Source organism: Rana temporaria, chromosome 1, assembly GCF_905171775.1.
Source record: "Rana temporaria chromosome 1, aRanTem1.1, whole genome shotgun sequence".
Classification (NCBI taxonomy): Eukaryota; Metazoa; Chordata; class Amphibia; order Anura; family Ranidae; genus Rana; species Rana temporaria.
The window spans coordinates 364,591,062-364,609,628 of record NC_053489.1 but is presented as its reverse complement, the minus strand read 5'-3'; the positions used below and the strand labels follow the sequence as shown (position 1 = coordinate 364,609,628).

General features: G+C 44.6%; 1 protein-coding gene across 3 annotated transcripts in view; it reads left to right on the top strand.

Moving 5' to 3' along the window:
* R3HDM4 (R3H domain containing 4) overlaps window positions 1-18,567 on the top strand; it is a 78,901-nt gene that overhangs the window by 29,567 nt on the left and 30,767 nt on the right. For all 3 annotated transcript variants that reach the window (XM_040322164.1, XM_040322154.1, XM_040322161.1), the window contains exons 4-5: window positions 7,822-7,939; window positions 11,209-11,294. In XM_040322164.1, the coding sequence (XP_040178098.1) occupies window positions 7,822-7,939; window positions 11,209-11,294 (204 nt within the window). The remainder of the gene's footprint in view (window positions 1-7,821; window positions 7,940-11,208; window positions 11,295-18,567) is intronic.

The following is an 18,567-nucleotide window of genomic DNA, read 5'->3' as shown; positions in this document are numbered from 1 at the left end:
GGGGGGTAAAATTAAAAATTGTAAAATACCCAGTTCAAGGTGTATGGGACAGAACAAAACAGCCAAAATGTTTTATTTTTTAAATAACCAACCAGGCAGGCACATAGTGCATTGAATACAGTACAGTGGCAGCTTTTTGCAATGCTGTAAACTAAGTTAGAGGTCTTAGTGAGTGATCACATGCATCACAGTAATACAAAGATATGCCAGACAGACAGTGTGCAACTGTGCAATGTTGGTAATAGAAAGGGGTGGGGATGGGGAATGGGGATTATTTCTATTACATTACCATTATAAATCTTCATAATGGTCAAGCTTAAGAAGCAGATCATCTCACCCCCCAAAAATAATAAAAATCCCAAAAATAACTGCAGAAGGGTTACTTACCCATGTTACTGTGTGCTGCTGCAGTCACTGCGTGCTGTTGTCTGTGTGGCACTGGCGGCCGGCGATTGCGGCCTAGCTCGGGTCTCGTCTCACTCTCCAGTCCACTCCAGTCTTGTGAGCCAGGTAAGGTCTCCTCTCAGACAACCAGTTTGTGCTCTCATGGGCTGCCTGCCACTGCTGCTCACTGCTGTCTGAGTGTGTGGCACTGTCGGGCGGTGGCTGCGGCCTAGCTCGGGACCCGTGCGTCTCACTCGTCTCCTCCAGTCCTGCTGTGTGAGCCGGGTACGGTCTCCTCCTCCTCTGTCCCCCTGCAAGACAGCCTGTTTTTTTTTGTGCACACAGTGAGCTGACCGAGGAGGAAAGCTAAAGTTCTGAGCGCTCTGGGGGATCGAGGTCCGCTGTGCTGCTGCATGCATGCACGTCCATCTCCTCTCCAGTCCTCCTCACGACTCACGAGTGCGACACAGGGGGAGGGGGGTGTCGTCAGCGGGAGGCGGGAAAGAAGGCGCCAAAAAACTTAGGGTTTTTTCGACTCCACTCGGCTCTGCGCGGCGGGCGACAGGACGCGACGATGACGTCATCAACATGCATCGATTATTTAAAGCAACCGCATCGATGCAGAATCGCCGGGGGTCGAATCGCGATGTATCGATTATATTCGACAGCCCTAATGGAGAAACTTGTCGCATGCATTGCTCAGGTGTGATTTTTGGCACATTCTTTTACAACGTCTGTAAATCTTAAAGGTTCCGTAGTCCTCTTCTATCTTTAGTTCTTTCCATAGATTTTCTATTGGTTTCAAGTCAGGTGATTGGCTGGGCCATTCTAGCAGCTTCGTTTTCTTTTTATTTGAACCCAATTGAGAGTTTCCTTGGCTTTGCGTTTGGGATCATTGTCTTGCTGAAATGCCCACCCTTGTTTCATCTCCATCATCCTGGTAGATGGCAACAGATTTTGTATGCTATAAAACAGCCCCACCTCACAATATTCCCACCTCCAAACTTCACTGTTGGTATGGTGTTTTTTTCGGTGATATCAGTGCCATTTGACCTCCAAACATGGTGTATATAATGGCATCCAAAGAATTAAATTTTGGTCTCATTTGACCAGACTATGTTCTCCCAGTATTTCAAAGACTTGTCTAAATGTTCTTGTGCAGCAAACTTTAATTGAGTTTCAACATGCTTTTTCTTTAGCAAATGGAGTCTTGCGTGATGAGCGTGCTTACAGGCCATGTCGCTTGAGTGCATTACTGTACTGTATTACTGTATCTGCTAATTCCAAGTCTTTCTGAAGCTTACCACAACTGGTCCTTGGCTCTTGCACAACTCTTCTGATTATTTTCACTCCTCTGTCAAAAATCTTGCGGGGAGCACCTGGTCGTGGCCAGTTTAAAGGGAAATTATGTTCTCTCCACTTCCGGATTATGGCTCCAACAGTGCTCACTGGAACATTCAGAGGTTTAAAAATCCTTCTGTAACCAATGCCATCAGGTATGTTTTGCAACAAGAAGGTTGCAAAGGTCTTTACTTTTAACCATCATGAGATGTTTCTTGTGTAAGACCTTGGTAATGAGACACCTTTTTATAGGCCAGTTTTATTATCAGTTGGGGCTGAACTAGTTGATATTAATTTGTGCTGACAAGGGGCAGGATTGCTTTCTATTTACTGATTTTAGCTGGCGTCTTGGCTTTCCATACTTTTTTTTGCACCTCCCCTTCAATAAATTTTCCATGTGTTCTTTCATTTTTATTACACCTACCTTAAATAAGTTTAGAAATTATTTTAGTTTCTATGTATGTATGGATTGCGTGGGTTGTTACCAACGTGGTGAAAATTTCAGGTCAATAGCTTCTCTAGAATTAAATTTACCTAGAAAAATTGTGACGTGTTCAATACTTTATTTTACCCTATGTGCATGTGTTTTTAGAGCTGCATAATTAATCGTTAAAGAATTGGGATCGTGATTCTACCCACCCCCCCCCCACCCCATTGTCTTCACAGGTGCTAAAAGTGCTGCTGCGCTTTGCTGTCGGTATAGCCACAGTGCCCATTCATTCCAATGGGCAGGAGCGTTTTAGCGTTATAGAAAAACATATCGTTCTTTTAGCGTAAAGGGATGAACTTCTGTCTGTAGATGAGGGAAGTTTAACCACTTAAAGACTAAACCTTTGACACTTGGAACCCCCAAACATTTTATATATTTTTTTTTTTAGCAGAGACCCTATAGAATAAAATGGTGCTTGTTGCAATATTTTATGTCGCACTGTATTTGCGCAGTGGTCTTTCAAACGCAATTTTATTGGGGAAAAATGCTCTTAATTAAAAATAATTAAACCGTAAAGTTAGTCCATCACGAAGCACAGAAAAAAACACTGTGACATGCGCAAAACGGGATATGCATGTATGCGTCCCTGATGACCGAGGACGTCAGGGCATCCCCCGGATGGAACACAGCTACCACCGAACAAATGGATTCCATGCGGAACTACCCAACGTTCACAAAGGTATTTAGGGCCTGAGGCCCATAGAAAACCCCAAACCTCTTGTCCGGCAGGAAAGGTAAAATTACCCCGCAGCTTAGCAAATCCCACACTGCCCAAGGCAGACTGACGGGCCGGGAGAGGAAGACACGAGGAAAGAACTTTGTTCTGTGGATAGGAGGAAACCATATCTAGTACTCCGAAGAGACCACCTTGCAGACCCACTGGTCGGAGAGCAGGGAGGTTTTACCGAATTGTGAACCTGCAAGCCGCCCCTCCCACTTAGAGACAGGGAGGGAAGGCTACATACATTGCCAGGATTTGGGTGCCGGCGTGATCGGCTTACGCACCCAGGGACGGATTAGTCCCCCAGCTGGGCCTTTGACGGCCTAGGAGGGTTGCCCCTAAATAATACACACACATAGTGTGTATGTATATTATGTAGGTGTATGCACACATGCCTTTTGGAGGAAACCGGAGTACCCGGAGGAAACCCACGCAGACACAGAGAGCGACAATGCAAGCTCCAGGCAGATTGGCGTCGGTGTCCGGATTCGAACCAATGACTCTCTTGCTGCCAAGTAATGGAGTTAGGCACTACACCACCGTGTGCATAAAACCGTTCTGAAACCAAAGCCCTGCATAACAAGGGCGCAGCATACAATGAAGCATCACAGACCTATATGAGGCCCTGGACCAGCTGGTCCGCTAGCCTAATAACCTCAGGAGTGAGTCGGTGCTCCTCCACTGTCTGGTGCAAAATGCTCACTCCGTGAGTTGTATACAGCACTAGGGGTCAGGACTACTCCAAGATGGCCGCCGAGTATTCAGAATGCGGCCACAGGAAAATGGCCGGCGCAATGTAAGCTGCGCCATAGCGCGGCTACGACAAAATAGCTGCCAATGGGAGTTTTCAATGTAATTGAAAAACCTCCCAAAAAATGGCGCCAGCGCCGACTGAGACTCCAGAGTAGTGGCCACAATAGGCCGTAAGCCAGACCCCAGCATGGTAAACATGGAACGGGTCAGTACTTCGGATCTTCTATCAGTCAGATCAATACAAGCGGGGGTTCCCACCCGGCACTGAGCCCTCAGCGGCTTTTCTCATTCCGCATCTCAGAAATGATCAAAGAAGGGCACAGAAGGAAAAAACCTACACAGCGGTCTGATTTGTGTGATCCAAAAAAGACCAAGCCCTCGGCGGAAACCCAGCTGCACTATGCAGCTTAGGAGAGTCCCTTGCAGCAGTAAAAAGCGCACCCATAAATGCCTTATTCTGCTTTTTTTTTTTTTTGCTAGGTACCTGGTCCATGGCTTCATAACAGAGCATTCCCCAGGGGATAACGGGGGAAGGGGGCACTCTTTTACCGCCCGCAGTCCACCCCCACCCTGGCACAAACGTGTCCAGGACTAACAATAAAATATGTCTGGAGGGACCGCCTCCTGGGCGGGGCTGTTCAACTCTGTTAATGTAACACGTATTTAACATGTTTCTGCCTAGTCCTCTCCTGTAAACAGGGAACATAACCCACTTGTCAAGATTTAAGGAGCTGTGTCCGTCCATGGACGATAAGAGAAAATTGTGATTCTCATTTTAGCCAGAAGAATGCAGCTCTGGTGCGCGCGTGTACTGACCTGGAACCTCTCCCACATGGAGATGCCGTCTCAAGGATTGGGTTCCTAAACGGGAGCACGCCTCCCTCCTGTCTGCAGCAACTGCTCCAACACACTCCTACACCTCTCTGAGCTATGCTCGGATCTGCCTTATAATGGATGTGTGCACCTGGACAGACACACAACCTGCAGAATTTCTGTAAAACCTGGACACAAGACTTGAGACTCCATCCCTCCCAATGCTCTTTGGAGTCTTCAAGTCTCCAGCCCCGATCCAGAATTACCAAATCCAGAGAAAATGTAAAACATAATTTTCTCTGAGAAGCTCAAGCAGAAGCTTTGTGAGCAAACTGACTCTTTGTGCGAGTCCTGTGTTTATTTTTAGCCACCTCAATACTGGGCACTTACACCCCCCTTCCTGCCCATGGCATTTTTCAGGTTTCAGCGCTGTCACACTTTGAATGACAATTGTGTGGTCATGCTACACTGTAATTATGTTTTTTTTTTTTTTTTTTTTTTATAATTTTCTTCACACAAATGTTACTTTCTTTTGGTGGTATTTAATCACAGCTGGATCTTTATTTTCTACAAAAAATTTGGGGGTAAAAAAAAATTGTTTTTTGTTTCTGTCAGTAAATTTTGTAAACCAGTAATTTTTCTCCTTCATTGATGTACGCTGATGAGGTGGCACTGTTGGTGGCACTAATATGTGGCACTGATAGGCAGCACTGATAGGCAGCAGTGATGGGCATTGATGGCCAGCTTTGACTGGCATCACTGGTGGGCACTAATTGCTGGCACTGGTGGGCAGTAAACGCTGGCCCTCGTGGGCACTGATCACTGGCACTGGTGGCGTTATTGATCATCGGTGCCCTGATTACATGTGTACATGTCTCCTGCAAGAAGAAGCCGTTGATCGGCTCTCCTCGCGACAGACACTGTCAGTGTGAGGGAAGATTACCGGCATCTCTGTGTTTACGTGTAACCGGCTGTGCATGGACACAGCCGATCACATGGTTAAAGAGCTGGTGTTGCTAGTACACGGCGCAACCACGACAATGATCGCCCCCACGAAAGTGTCCGTTCTGGAACGACGACGTGCCAGAACGAGAGCCCCACCGCCCCTCCATCATTTGACGGTGGGCAGGTGGCAAGTGGTTAAACAAATTTTCACCGAGTCGGGCTCTCGCTATATAATAATTATAATATTTTATATATAATGTGTGTGTGTGTGTGTGTGTGTGTGTGTGTGTGTGTATATATATAATGTGTCATGGCCAAAAATATTGGCACCCCTGCATGTTTTGGCAGCTAATGCACCAATTCGCCCAGAAAATTGTTGCAATTACAACTGTTCAGGCATTTTCACATTTATTTTGTTTGTATTGGTATGACACAAGAAAGTGGAGAAACAAAAAGCCAAATCTTGACACATTCCACGCAAAACTCCAAAAATAGACTGGACAAAATTTATTGCTACCCTCAATTTAATATTTGGTAGAACACCCTTGGAAAAAATAACTGAAATCAATCACTTCCTGTAACCATCGTTGCGTTTCTTACACCTCTCTACTGGAATTTTGAACCACTCTCCTTTTCCCAATTGCGGGTTTGAGATTCTCTTCACAGGTGCTCTATAGGATTAAGGCTGCATTCACACCTGAGCGACAAAACGCCGGACGCTTCTGTCGCTCGAGGGGAGAATTCCCATTGCTGTCTATGGAGATGGTTCACATCTCATAGACGCCGAACGCCTGTCGCCTGAAAAAAAGTCCCGAACCCTTTTTTTCAGGCGACATAGGCGTTTTCCCATTGACCGCAATGGGAAGACTTTGAGAAAAAAAAAAAAAAAGTGAAAGTTTTGTACTCGCGGCAAAATACGCCGCTACACGCGAACGCGGCTGTCGCTCAGATGTGAATGGGGTCTTAGACCTGGACTCATTGCTGGCCAGTTCAGTATTCTCCAGTGCGAGTAATCTCAGCTCGTTGTCTGTAAAAACTCCTGGGAGCCAGAAATCTTGGTGATTGGTAGGGGATCAAATGCTTATTTCACTCATTAAAAGGCAAATCAATGTTTTACTTTTTTTTTTAATTGCATTTTTATTTATTTATTTATTTTTTGTTCTGTCTCTCACTGTTAAAATAAACCTACCATTAAAATTATAGACTGATCATTTCTTTATCAGTGGGCAAACTCACAAAATCGGAAGGGGATTAAATACTTTTTTTCCTCACTGTATCTGAGGGGTATTCTGTATACAGAGCTCTTCTTGCCTTTTACAGAAAATTACAGCGCTGCAGATTGAAAAGGAAAGTTATTTTTTTTTTTTTTTTTTAAATAATATTTAATTACAATTTCACAATTGTATACGCTATATTATTTGCACATTTTTTTCCCCCACAGAAGTGGAGTTGCCCTATTAATATTTTATTAAATGTAGCGTATAAGCAGGAAATCTTTTTTTTTTTTTTTTTTTTTTTTTTTAAAAAAAATTTATAGCGTGGGAAATGGTCTTCCCTCTCAGGTCTCCAGCCTTTAAGCCAAAGTCTGGAACAAACTTTTGTTGGAAGACATGGTTAATCCAGCTGAATCTGGCTACAAGACCTCTTCCCAATGAATCTGGCCTTCTGGTCGCAACTTCTCAAAATGATCTTTACCCCAGTCTTGGGTTTGGCTTTAATTTGTTAGTGTATTTAAATCTGCTAGTACATTTTAACAATCCCCTTCCACCCAGTGGAGGCATTCCAATACAGGAGGTGTGTCACTGGCCAGATCACCAGTTGAAAACTTAAAGAAAACAAATGCAGCCACCACATCTAATGATTGGTAAGCAGCAATATATTACATTGGTTTTGGGCTTAATACTGTTTTAAGCAGTCCAGTGCTTCCATTGCGATAAGAACAAAAAACATTTCTCCTTTTAGATTCAACCATTAGGAATATGGCTTTTTCCAATCGATTCGGTTTTACGTAATGTGTATTTTAGCCACTTCTGCAAACCCTTCTAATCCATTTAGCAGTAGTTAGGCACTTGAACTCGCCTGTCTTTGTTTTTTTTTAAGACTGTGACTTGAGGTTTTTTTTTTTTAATGCTGTATCAATAGGCACCGTTTTGTCCTCTCTCTGCTTCACAAAGTGCTTCAGATGAAAAAGTATATGGATTGTTAAGTGTTGTTAGAATTCTGAACCTGCACACTACACTACATTGTGCAAAAGCACTTGCCTCTGAAGATCACATCTAACCATCTTATGCAAAGTTTTTGCATTGTGCTTTTGTTTTGAAGTTGTGTCCTGCTACATAGCTCCTCTAAAAAAAATATTCATGTTTTTTTGCAGATATGGAATGAGTTTATGAACCGCTCTGGGGAAGAGCAAGAGAAGGTTCTTCTGTACTTGGAACAGGAAGTGAGGAGACCTAGGGAAAGAATTAATAAAGGAAAGGATAAGAGGACAGGTACCTTGCTAAATATTTTTGCCGCAATGTGTGGTACTTTGGGTATTTATTTTCATTATATCATGATCTGTTATACAGAGACGCAAATACAGAGAAGGTCTTCACTTACAAGTAGGGTTGCACCGATACTAGTAACGGTGCCGAAACAGAGTATTTGCACAAGTATCTGTACTTGTGCAAATGCACCGATGCCTAAAACCGATACTTTTAGGCTTGGTTCTTTGAGCTGTCAGTGGGTCTCCCCTGTTGACAGCTAAAGTGTTAAAGAAGTCCGGTAATTGGAGCTGTCAAAAAATAAAATAAAGCAGCCAGCAATGTTTTTTAACAACATTGCTCACCTGCTGAAACACTGAAAAATAAAAAGAAACATTGTTTCTTTTTGTATCTTTGTTTCTTCATCTGCAGATCCTAAAGATGAACAAATGTTCCTCTGTTTAACCCCTTATTAACCCTTAATTTACTGCAATCAGCCCTAATTAACTCCCTATTCTCCATTTAATTATTATTTTCCTGCCATTTTCCTTCAGGTCTAGTATGGATTCAGAGGGGACCCATGTGGGGGCGTGGGTTCCCCCCCAAAATACATTCTTGACACTTATCTGAGCATGCAACCCGGCAGGTCAGGAAAGGGAGGGGGACGAGCAAGTGGTTCCCCCCCTCCTGAACCATACCAGGCTGCATGCCCTTAACATGGCCACTGGTTGTCGGGATCTGCAGGCAGGGGGCTTATTGGAATCTGGGAGAAATCCTTTATTAAAAAAATAGCTCTGAGCCATCTTCTCCCTTACAAAATGTCATCAAAAAATTTGGAGAATCTGGAGAAATATCTGTATGCAAGGGACCAGGCCGAAACGCAATATTGGATGCCTGTGATCTTCAGGCCCTCAGATGGTACTGCATTAAAAACGGGCATGATTCTGTAATGGACCTCGATGCATGGGCTCAGGAATACTTTAAAAACACTGTCTGAGTGTACAGTGGATATAAAAAGTCTACACACACCCCTGTTAAAATGTCAGGTTTCTGTGATGTAAAAAATGAGACAAAGATAAATTATTTCAAAACTTTTTCCACCTTAATGTGACCTGTAAAAACTGTACAACTCAATTGACAAACAAACTGAAATCTAAAAATAAAAAAATGTGGTTGCATAAATGTACACACCCTCTTATGGCTGGGTTCACGCTGGTACAACACGACACTCGTACTACTTTGGATCCGACTTTGCCCTGCGACTTGAAGCCCAACATGTGTTCGACTTCAATGAACAGGGATCCATATTTGATTCCCAACAATACCAGGCACTGTCTGGTATGAATCTTGAGGGGGAACTCTACGCCAAATTTTAAATAAAAACCTATTGATTTCAATGGGCAGGTAGCGGTGAGTTCAGTGCTCCAGAGAAGCTGCTGATAGGACTTTTTCTGATGACCTGCCAGCGCACCGCTCCAGCGTGAGAGCTCTTGTGCTTTCACACTGGAGTGAATGGAGACATGGAGGCGCCATTCTTAACGCTATAGCACCTTCAAAAACGCCCCAGTGTGAAAGGGGTCTAAAAGATTTCCGTTTGTTGTTCAACTGAGTTGTACCGTTTATAGGTCACGTTAAAGGTGGGAAAAGTTCTAAAATCATTTTTCTTTCTTCTTTCTTTCTTCACATCACAGAAACCTGACAGGTTAACAGGGGTGTGTATACTTTTTATATCCACTGTACATTTTGCCATACTATCCATACATGCAAGGTAAAGTTCTATCAAGCAAAGAAGAAGCCATATCTGAACATGATCCAGAAATTCCAAAACTCCAGCAACTGGTCTCCTCAGTTCCCAAATGTTTACAACATTTACATGGCCCTGTTCCAACTTTGAGTGCTGCCATCAATTTTAAAATGTTATCTTTTTATTTTATTTTTCTTAAAATGGTTCACTTTCTCAACATTTTAATGTTTTTCTATTTTTCTGTCGTGAGTTAATTCATGCATCCACGTCTCCATGCTTTTTTTGCTGAGACATCACTTTGAAAAAACGCCCCTAGCATTTCTGGCCATGGCCATCTTGAGTAGGGGCAGATGATTCATGTAGCATTTACTTCCTGCCCTCAGCTCAGTCGTGCAGGCAGGAGGGTGTGCTTAGCTGAAAAAAATCCTCCTGAAGAATGCTGGACATGGAAACCAGGAAGTAACTGAAGAAAAAAAAATTCAACACAAGTAAATATAATATACTTTCCTATCTATTTACTAATGCTAACAGCATAAGGATTAAACCCCATCCATAATCAAGAGTGAAGTTCCACTTTAAGCAATCATTCTCAAAACTCGCAGCAGAAGCACAGACCGTTGTTTCTCCGCAGCTCAGGTCCCCTTCTAAGAGCATGTGATTCGTGTTTACATTTAAAATTAGAAGACTGCCAAGTCATTGCTGGAAGGAAGCCAGGCAGGTTGAGCTGGGCTACTGATGGACAATTTGAAGGACTTCTGCTGTGGGCTTTGTCCATGTAGCTGTAGAGGTCAGTAAGGGCTGGTTACTGCTTAGGTGTGGTTTAACATTGGATAAAAACATGCATATCCTTTTTATAGCCTGCTGCAGATTCACTTTAAAAATTAAAAATCATACTCATCTATGTAGAAGCAGCATTGATCTAATGCTGCATCCATTCCCAGCCACCTCTACACTGAGAACTGAGTGATCAAAGATCTCTGGGTCTGCTTGGAGCACAGAGCGGTGACTGTCAGTCATCACTCTGTGCTCTGCCCCTCCAGTGCTCCCTGGAGGGTCAGACTATGAAGGGGTTAGTGGCTGGCTCAGGCTCTAAGCTGCATGCTGAGAAGCTGAGCTAGCTACCGGTCAGGCATCTGGGAGGATCCCGACAATATTGTCAGGATCCCTGCAGAGCCTGGTAAAGGCTCTGTGATGTCAGCTGAAGTCAGATTTTTTCTTCCCAATAGAAAGTTGGGGGTGGGGCAGGGGGAGTTTTGCATGGCATTACACTTCATTTTAAACAGAAAGTGATGGAACGTTCTGCAGAAAGATGACTAATAAAATGAATAAGAAACCATATTAATTTAGAACGGCATAAATGTACAATCAGATGTTGGATGCTATTTTCATTTTAAAGAAATCCATTCACTGTATCCAAAGTCCAGCGGTGACTCCCACTAAAAATGTGATGTGAAAACACAATGTGATGTTTAATCCGCTTGTTCAGTGAAAGGATCATCATTTTCTGTTGTTTTGCTAAAATTATGTGCATTTGTTTTTGTTTTTGCTCAAGAGCACCCTGCTTACACCGCCGAGGAGTGTTACCAGAGGATTAACCGTGGTCTACGTTGTACCCTTAAAAGACGTCAAATTCCAATGGTTAAGTACTGTTTAACATACTAAATAGTTTGCTGCAAACCCACATCCTCATCCAATATATTTTGTTAAAGCAGTATTAAACCCAAAACAAAATTGTTACATTGCAGCTTGGCAATTCTTGGCTGTGGTTCCTTCCTTCCTTCCTTCCTTCCTTCCTTCCTTCCTTCCTTCCTTAAAGTTATTGTGGAGACAAACCATTTAATACTGATAGGGGTGCTTACAATGGTCAGCTTTTATTCATTCATGTACAACCTTTATCCCAAAAGGAAAAAAAAAATTACATAAAAGATATTATTATGCACATATAAAGCGAGTAAATTGTAAGAAAAATACATCTATATTAGTAAAGCTGGTTACAATTTTAGCTTAGTATCAACACCCACTCCATATTACTCCACTTACCACCTTCTGCTCATTTTAAGCCCACACAGTATCGCCACTTCCATTCCACCACAGCATCTCCCCTTCTATAAATCCCACTCCCGCCTTGCCACCCTCACCCTCATACTACTCCCAATGTCTGGGGACATCACACCAAACCCCGACCCTCCCACACCCAATTCCCAATGCCAAAATTGGCCGTCTACCTCCTCCAACAGTAGTCGTAACTTCAACCTTCTCATCCCAATTCCCCTGATTCCACAAGTCAGCCCCCCTCTTTCATGTGCCCTCTGGAATGCCCGCTCAGTCTTAAACAAACTAGCTTCTGTCAATGACCATTTTCCTCTCCAAATCCCTTAATCTATTTGCTATAACTGGAACCTGGCTCCAGGAATTCAACACTACCTCTCCAGCGGCCCTGTCCCACAGTGGTCTCCTCTGGACTCACTCCACCAGACCCACTGAACGAAAAGGAGATGGTCTTCTCCTCACAATGCACCTTCCAGGTACTTCCCACACCTCCCTCTTTCCCCCTGCTCTTTTGAAATGCACTGCATTCGTCTTTTCTCTCCAACTTGTCTGAAATTTATCAGCCTCCTGGACCAGTGTCACGCTTTCTGTATGACTTCTCTGCATGACTACCCTATTTTCTCTCATCTGAAGTGCCTACCATCATCCTAGGTGACTCTAACATTCCAATTAATGTTAATACTGCTACCACTTCTAAACTCACCCTAATCTCCTCTTTTAACCTAACACAATGTACACAAACCACCACTCACTCCAATGGCAACACTCTCGACCTCGTATTCTCCTATCGCTGCACTCCCTGCAACCTCTCTAACACACCCTTTCCTCTCTGATCACAACCTTATCCGTTTCACACTGTCTTTGTCTCCTACATCCCATGCTGCCAACCCATAAACTACTACCCACAGAAACCTTTGCAACCTCAACCCTTCCCTTCTTCACTCTACTACTGATGGCCTTTACGACAAAATTGCACCCCAGTCCTGCCCAGACCTAACCACTTCCATCTATGACACCATGTTGTCATCCTCCCTAGACATACTTGCTCCTCTTTCTACACGCAGAACCAGGCCCCATTTGCCACAACCCTGGCAAACAGACGACACCAGAAGTCTCAAGAGACGCAGCCGTGCTCTTGAGCGAGCATGACGTAAATCAAAATCCCTGCAAGGCTTTACCCTCTACAAATCTGCCCTTCTCAAATACAACTTCTGCCTCCACACTGCTAAATAATCCTATTACCTATTAGTCTCATTAAAACCCTGTCATCCAAACCTCGGCAACTCTTTCCTACCCTTAATTCCTTACTTCACCCCCCACTGCCCCCACCCACCAACTTGCTTACTGCTCAACAGAACCATTTCAATAGCAAAATCGACACAATTCGCAAGGAAATATCCAGCATTCAAATTCCTCCCCTACCCAACCCGTCGGGTCCAACACCACTAAATACTCTCCTCCTTTTGCCCAGTTACCACCGATGAAGTTGATAAACTCTTCTCCATGGCCCACTTAACTACCTGTCCACTCATTTACTGATTTACTGTGACCACCTTCCCGCTCTATCCTCAACTCCCTAACCCATATCTTCATCCACTTTCTCTGCTCCGGGAACCTTTCCTTCCCCGCTCAAACATGCACTGGTTACCCCCATATTTAAAGAAAAAAAAAAAAAAAACCCTCACTAGACCCCACCTGTTTGAGTAACTTAAGACCTATCTCCCTGCTCCCATTTGCCTCCAAGCTCATCGAACGCCTTGTCCATGTTTGAGTCGCTACCTCACGGACAACAACCTTCTCGACACCCCCCCCCCCCCCTACAGTCATGCTTCCACCCACAACATTCTACTGAAACTGCCCTACTAAAACTCACCAATGACCTACCAACTGCTAAAACCAATGGCCATTACTCCATACTCATACTCTTGGACCTCTGCTGCCTTTAAAACAGTTGACCACCTGCTACTACTCAGCAAATTACACTTGGCCTCCATGATTCTGCTTTATTCTGGTTCTCCTCCTACCTATCTTGGCGCACTTTCAGTGTCACTTACAACTCCATCTCCTCTTTCTCTTTCTGTTGGGGTACCCCAAGGCTCCGTCCTTGGGCCTCTCCTATTCTCACTCTATACCTCTTCCTCTCTTCCCTGGGCCAGTTGATAACCTTCCATGGCTTCCAATACCACCTCTATGCCGACGACACCCAGATCTATCTGTCCTCTCCTCAACTCACCCCCTTGATCTCCTCACAAATCCCAAACTTACTGAATGACATATCGTTATGGATCTCACGCCACTTCCTCAAACTAAATCTTTCTAAAACTGAGCTTGTTAATTTTCATCCTTCCTGGGCCCCCCCCCCCCCCCCCATGACTTCACCATTAATATCAACAACACAACCATTGGTCCCTCCACACGTGCCAGGGTGCTGGGTGTAATCCTTGACCCTGAGCTCTCCTTCAGCCCCCATATCCAATCACTGGCTAAATCCTGCCGTCTTAACCTCCGCAACATCTCCAGAATTCGACCCTTCCTGACTAATGACCACAAAGCAACTTCTTCACTCCTTGATTATTTCCTGCCTTGACTACTGAAACTCTAGCCTTAATGGCCTACCCTTAAGCAGGCTATCCCCCCTTTAGTCTATTATGAACTCTGCTGCTAGACTAATGCACCTCACTAACCGATCCATGACTGCTGCTCCTCTCTGCCAATCCCTTCACTGGCTTCCCCTACTCCACTGTGTAAAATTCAAAATGCTAACCATAACCTACAAGGCCATTCACAACATCGCCCCCATCTACATCACCAACCTCGTCTGCAGATATGACCCTAATCGTCCCCTCCGCTCCTCCCAAGACCTCCTGCTCTCCAGCTCCCTTGTTGCCTCCTCCTATGCTGACCTTCAGGACTTCTCCAGGGCCTCTCCCATCCTCTGGAACTCCCTGCCCCAGTATGTCTGATCAGCCCCTACCCTGTCCACCTTTAGGAGATCCCTGAAAACCTATCCCACACCCACCTAACAACTGTCCCTGAGCCACCCCCATCAAATCATTCTTTGCAGCTATTACCTTTTGTACCACTGCCCCCTTCCTTTAAAATGTAAGCTCTATGAGCAGGGCCCTTCTGTACCCTTTTGTATTGAACTGTACTGTAATTGTGTTGTCCCTCCCAATACATTGTAAAGCACTGCGTAAACTGTTGGCACTATATAAATCGTGTATAATAATAAAGAATGGTAAGTAGAGAAAACAACAAAAGAGAAAATATAAGATAAAGTGAAATACAATATAATATATACGGTAATGATATATGAAGGGTCAATATTGCCCCAATAAAAGGGGCCACAGATGCGTATAAGGTCTACTGACTGTGAGGCAAGGAATATAAATGTAGGACGGTCAGGTTCTTAAATAGTATATCAATCACTTAGTTACTCATGAACTCGTTCACCCTGTTGTCACACTATTATATGCGTCGGAGAAAAAACGCGCGCACACACACAGTGCCTTAAACAAAGTATTCCTGCCCCTTGACTTTTTCCACATGTTGCCATGTTACAACCAAAAACGTAAATGTAATTCTCTTATCGTCCATGGACGGAAACACAGCCTTCACAAGTCTTGACATATGGGTTATGTTCCTGTTCATAGGAGAGGACTAGGCATAACATGTTAGATATTTAAATACATGTTACTTAAACAGAGTTGAACAGCCCTGCTCAGGGGAGGGGGTGGTCCCTCCGGATATAACCCTCCTCCCTGCAGCACGCAGCCTCAGTTTTTTTTCTGCCTAGCAGAGGAGGACGACGTGGCTCCCTTTTTGGGCCCAGCGCCCTGAAGAAATGTTTTATTTTATTTTATTTTTTATTTAATATATTTAAGATTCTTCTATAAACTGCCAGCTGGGGGACAGGTTAGATATATAGATCCTTGTAGTCTCCTCAGTCCGGCCAGCGAGCGTGAGCACACCGTAGCTAAGGGCTGTGTAACCGTCAGGGGTTAAAGCTGTTTAAGATATTCCATTCCACCCAAGACACGACAGCTTATCGACACTCCACAATCCAGCAGACTAACATGGCCCATACAGATTCCCCAGAAACGAGACACGCAGCTCTGTTCTCTGGTTCAAACGAATAGATAGATAGTTTAATGGTAAACTCAGGCTCTTATACAGTTGCAACCAAATATGAACAATGACTCAATTCCACCCACAACATTATACAATGCTTCCTAACACATCTTGGGTAGACTTTCTGGCACCAGGTCTGACACATCAGACATCTGACCTTTTAGACTGTGCTAGCTCACAACACATTTATCATCAATAGAACTTCACACAATACAGTGTCAGTTAGCATACACAATGAAAGGTCTTAGAAGCCAGACTAAGGTTAATTTACATGACACTTGCAGACTTCATTACCACCTTAACAGTCTGTGTTCCCACATGAATGAATCACCCTATTGACCGGTTGGGTTTAGAATCCACAACCTGTAATATTTCAAGATCTCCTGCAATACATTGTGAATTATCATTACTGTCCCATCTCATGTAATCCGAGATATCATTTCTCAGTCATCCTATGCCCCTAGTGGACATAGGATGACCCTAGACACAAGAGCCATTTGTGAAGCTGAAACAGGAGTACCCCACACCCTTCAAGAGCCTCTGGGTCCCACGGGCCATTCCGTTACAGGCTGGGTCTGCCACAACATACCCCATGACTCCGGGGGTGGCCGGTGAGCTTGTTGCTCCAGGGTCCACACATTACTGGGCTGTGGTGTTGTCTGTGGTTATGGAGTCAGTATCTGGCCCTTCTTCCCCTAACAAGAGGTGGCAGCTGGTGCACCTGCGGGTTCCCATGGACACTTTGTCGGCAGTTCTGGAATCATTTGTTGCCAGGGTGGAAGCGACGTGCGAGCGTAAGGGGGGTAAAATGCGCCCCCGCCATCTCCTGGGGAATGCTCTGACTCGGACCCGGGCCTGGTTGCGGCACAGGATCCTGGTTCTGGGTTGTCAGAGGATGTGGATCAGGATCTTCCTTGTGAGGAAGACGACTCCACTTGGGTCAGTACAGGACAGGGCACTTGTTAGTGCAGTTATCAGTTCTGTGAGGGATTCCCTTAAGCTGGATGGTGCAGCTGAGGTATCCACTGAGGGTTCAGTCTTTTTTGGGTCCAACAAGTCGGACCACTCTGTGAAGGTTTTTCCTTATGTGCCCTTTTTTGACAAGTTCATTGATAAGGAATGGGAAAAGCCGCAGAAGTCCTTTGTGGTTCCTCAGCGCCTGGTGGTCCGTTACACTTTTGAGGACAGGGTAGTTGACCCTCCGGTTGCCTGGTTAAATAAGGGACCCCTGCTTTCGAGGACCATACTGATAGGAGGTCCGAGGCGCTAACCCGCTACATGTTTTCCATGCTGGGGTCTGCATTGCGGCCTATTGTGGCTGCAACCTTGGTGTCTCAGACACTCACTGAATGGGCAAACGTTTTGCACCAGACTGTAGAGGAGCACCAGCTCCCTCCTGAATTTATTAGACTGGCCGACCAGTTGGTCCAGGGCCTTGTATATGTCTGTAATGCTACACTGGATGCAGCCCCCTTGATATCCAGAGCCTCTGTTTCGGCGGTGGTTTTGCACCGCCTGATTTGGCTGAAATGCTGGTCTGCTGACCAAGCATCCAAAAAAGCCCTGGCAGATTTCCCCTTCAAAGGTGGGAGACTTTTTGGTACCTCGCTGGACGACATTATTAAGGATGTCACTGGAGGTAAGAGCACTCTTCTCCCTCAGTCCACCAAGGGAAAGGAGCCGCACAGTAAGCCAGGTCCTTCACTTCCCACGCAGAAGCAGTATTTTCAGTTTTTCAAAATTTTACAAGGTTGATGTGAGGTCATCTTCAGATGCTTCCTTCGGCTGCAAAGTTTTGCAGGCGGCTGTTTAAAGTTGCACCTCATCCGTTGAGGAGCTCTGCTTGTTTTGGGGTGAAGTTGTTTGTTTTTACTGATACTGTTCCCACCCCTTGTTTTCTGACACTGCTTGGGGACGTCCCATATGTCAAGACTTGTGAAGGCTGTGTCCGTCCATGGACGATGAGGGAAAATAGGATTTTTTTTTGTACCCACCATAAAGTCCTTTTCTCTGTCGTCCATGGATGGACACAGCACCGACCCCCTCCTTTTTAGGTTTGTACTGCTTGTTACGAACTGAGGCTGCATGCTGCAGGGAGGAGGGTTATGTCCGGAGGGACCGCCCCCTGGGCGGGGCTGTTCAACTCTGTTAGAGTAACATGTATTTAAATATCTAACATGTTCTGCCTAGTCCTCTCCTATAAACAGCAACATAACCCATATGGTAATAGGTGGAACTCCTGCGCTATAGTGGATAATGAGAATGGGGGAGTGGCAAGTGGAGAGGAAACGGGGAGGACTGTGAGTGGGGGACTGCAGCAGACAAAAAAGAGTCTTTCCAGTGAAGGACAAAAAATAAATGCAATAGTGAGAGGAGTCTGCGCTGTGATTAAACTAGTGACAGAAAATATTTTATATTATGGACAAAAAGTAAAAAATATATATAATTAATAAATAATGGTGGTGAAGGGAGGGGGGTGAATGGTGAAATGAAAGGAATGGACGTGTACAATTACAGCAGAAAAGTGTCTTACACAAAGGTGAAACTCATCCTATTTGGACCAAGTATTAGACCACAAAAAGGAAGTAGGTCTGGTACGGAGTGGTCTACTTCATGTGTGCACAAACACAAACGGTGAAATAAGTGAAGACTCAAAACAATAATATTCACAGTGAGGAGATGACTGATGCAAACAGCAAATGGAAGTAATGCCAGAATACAGTCAGTGGAA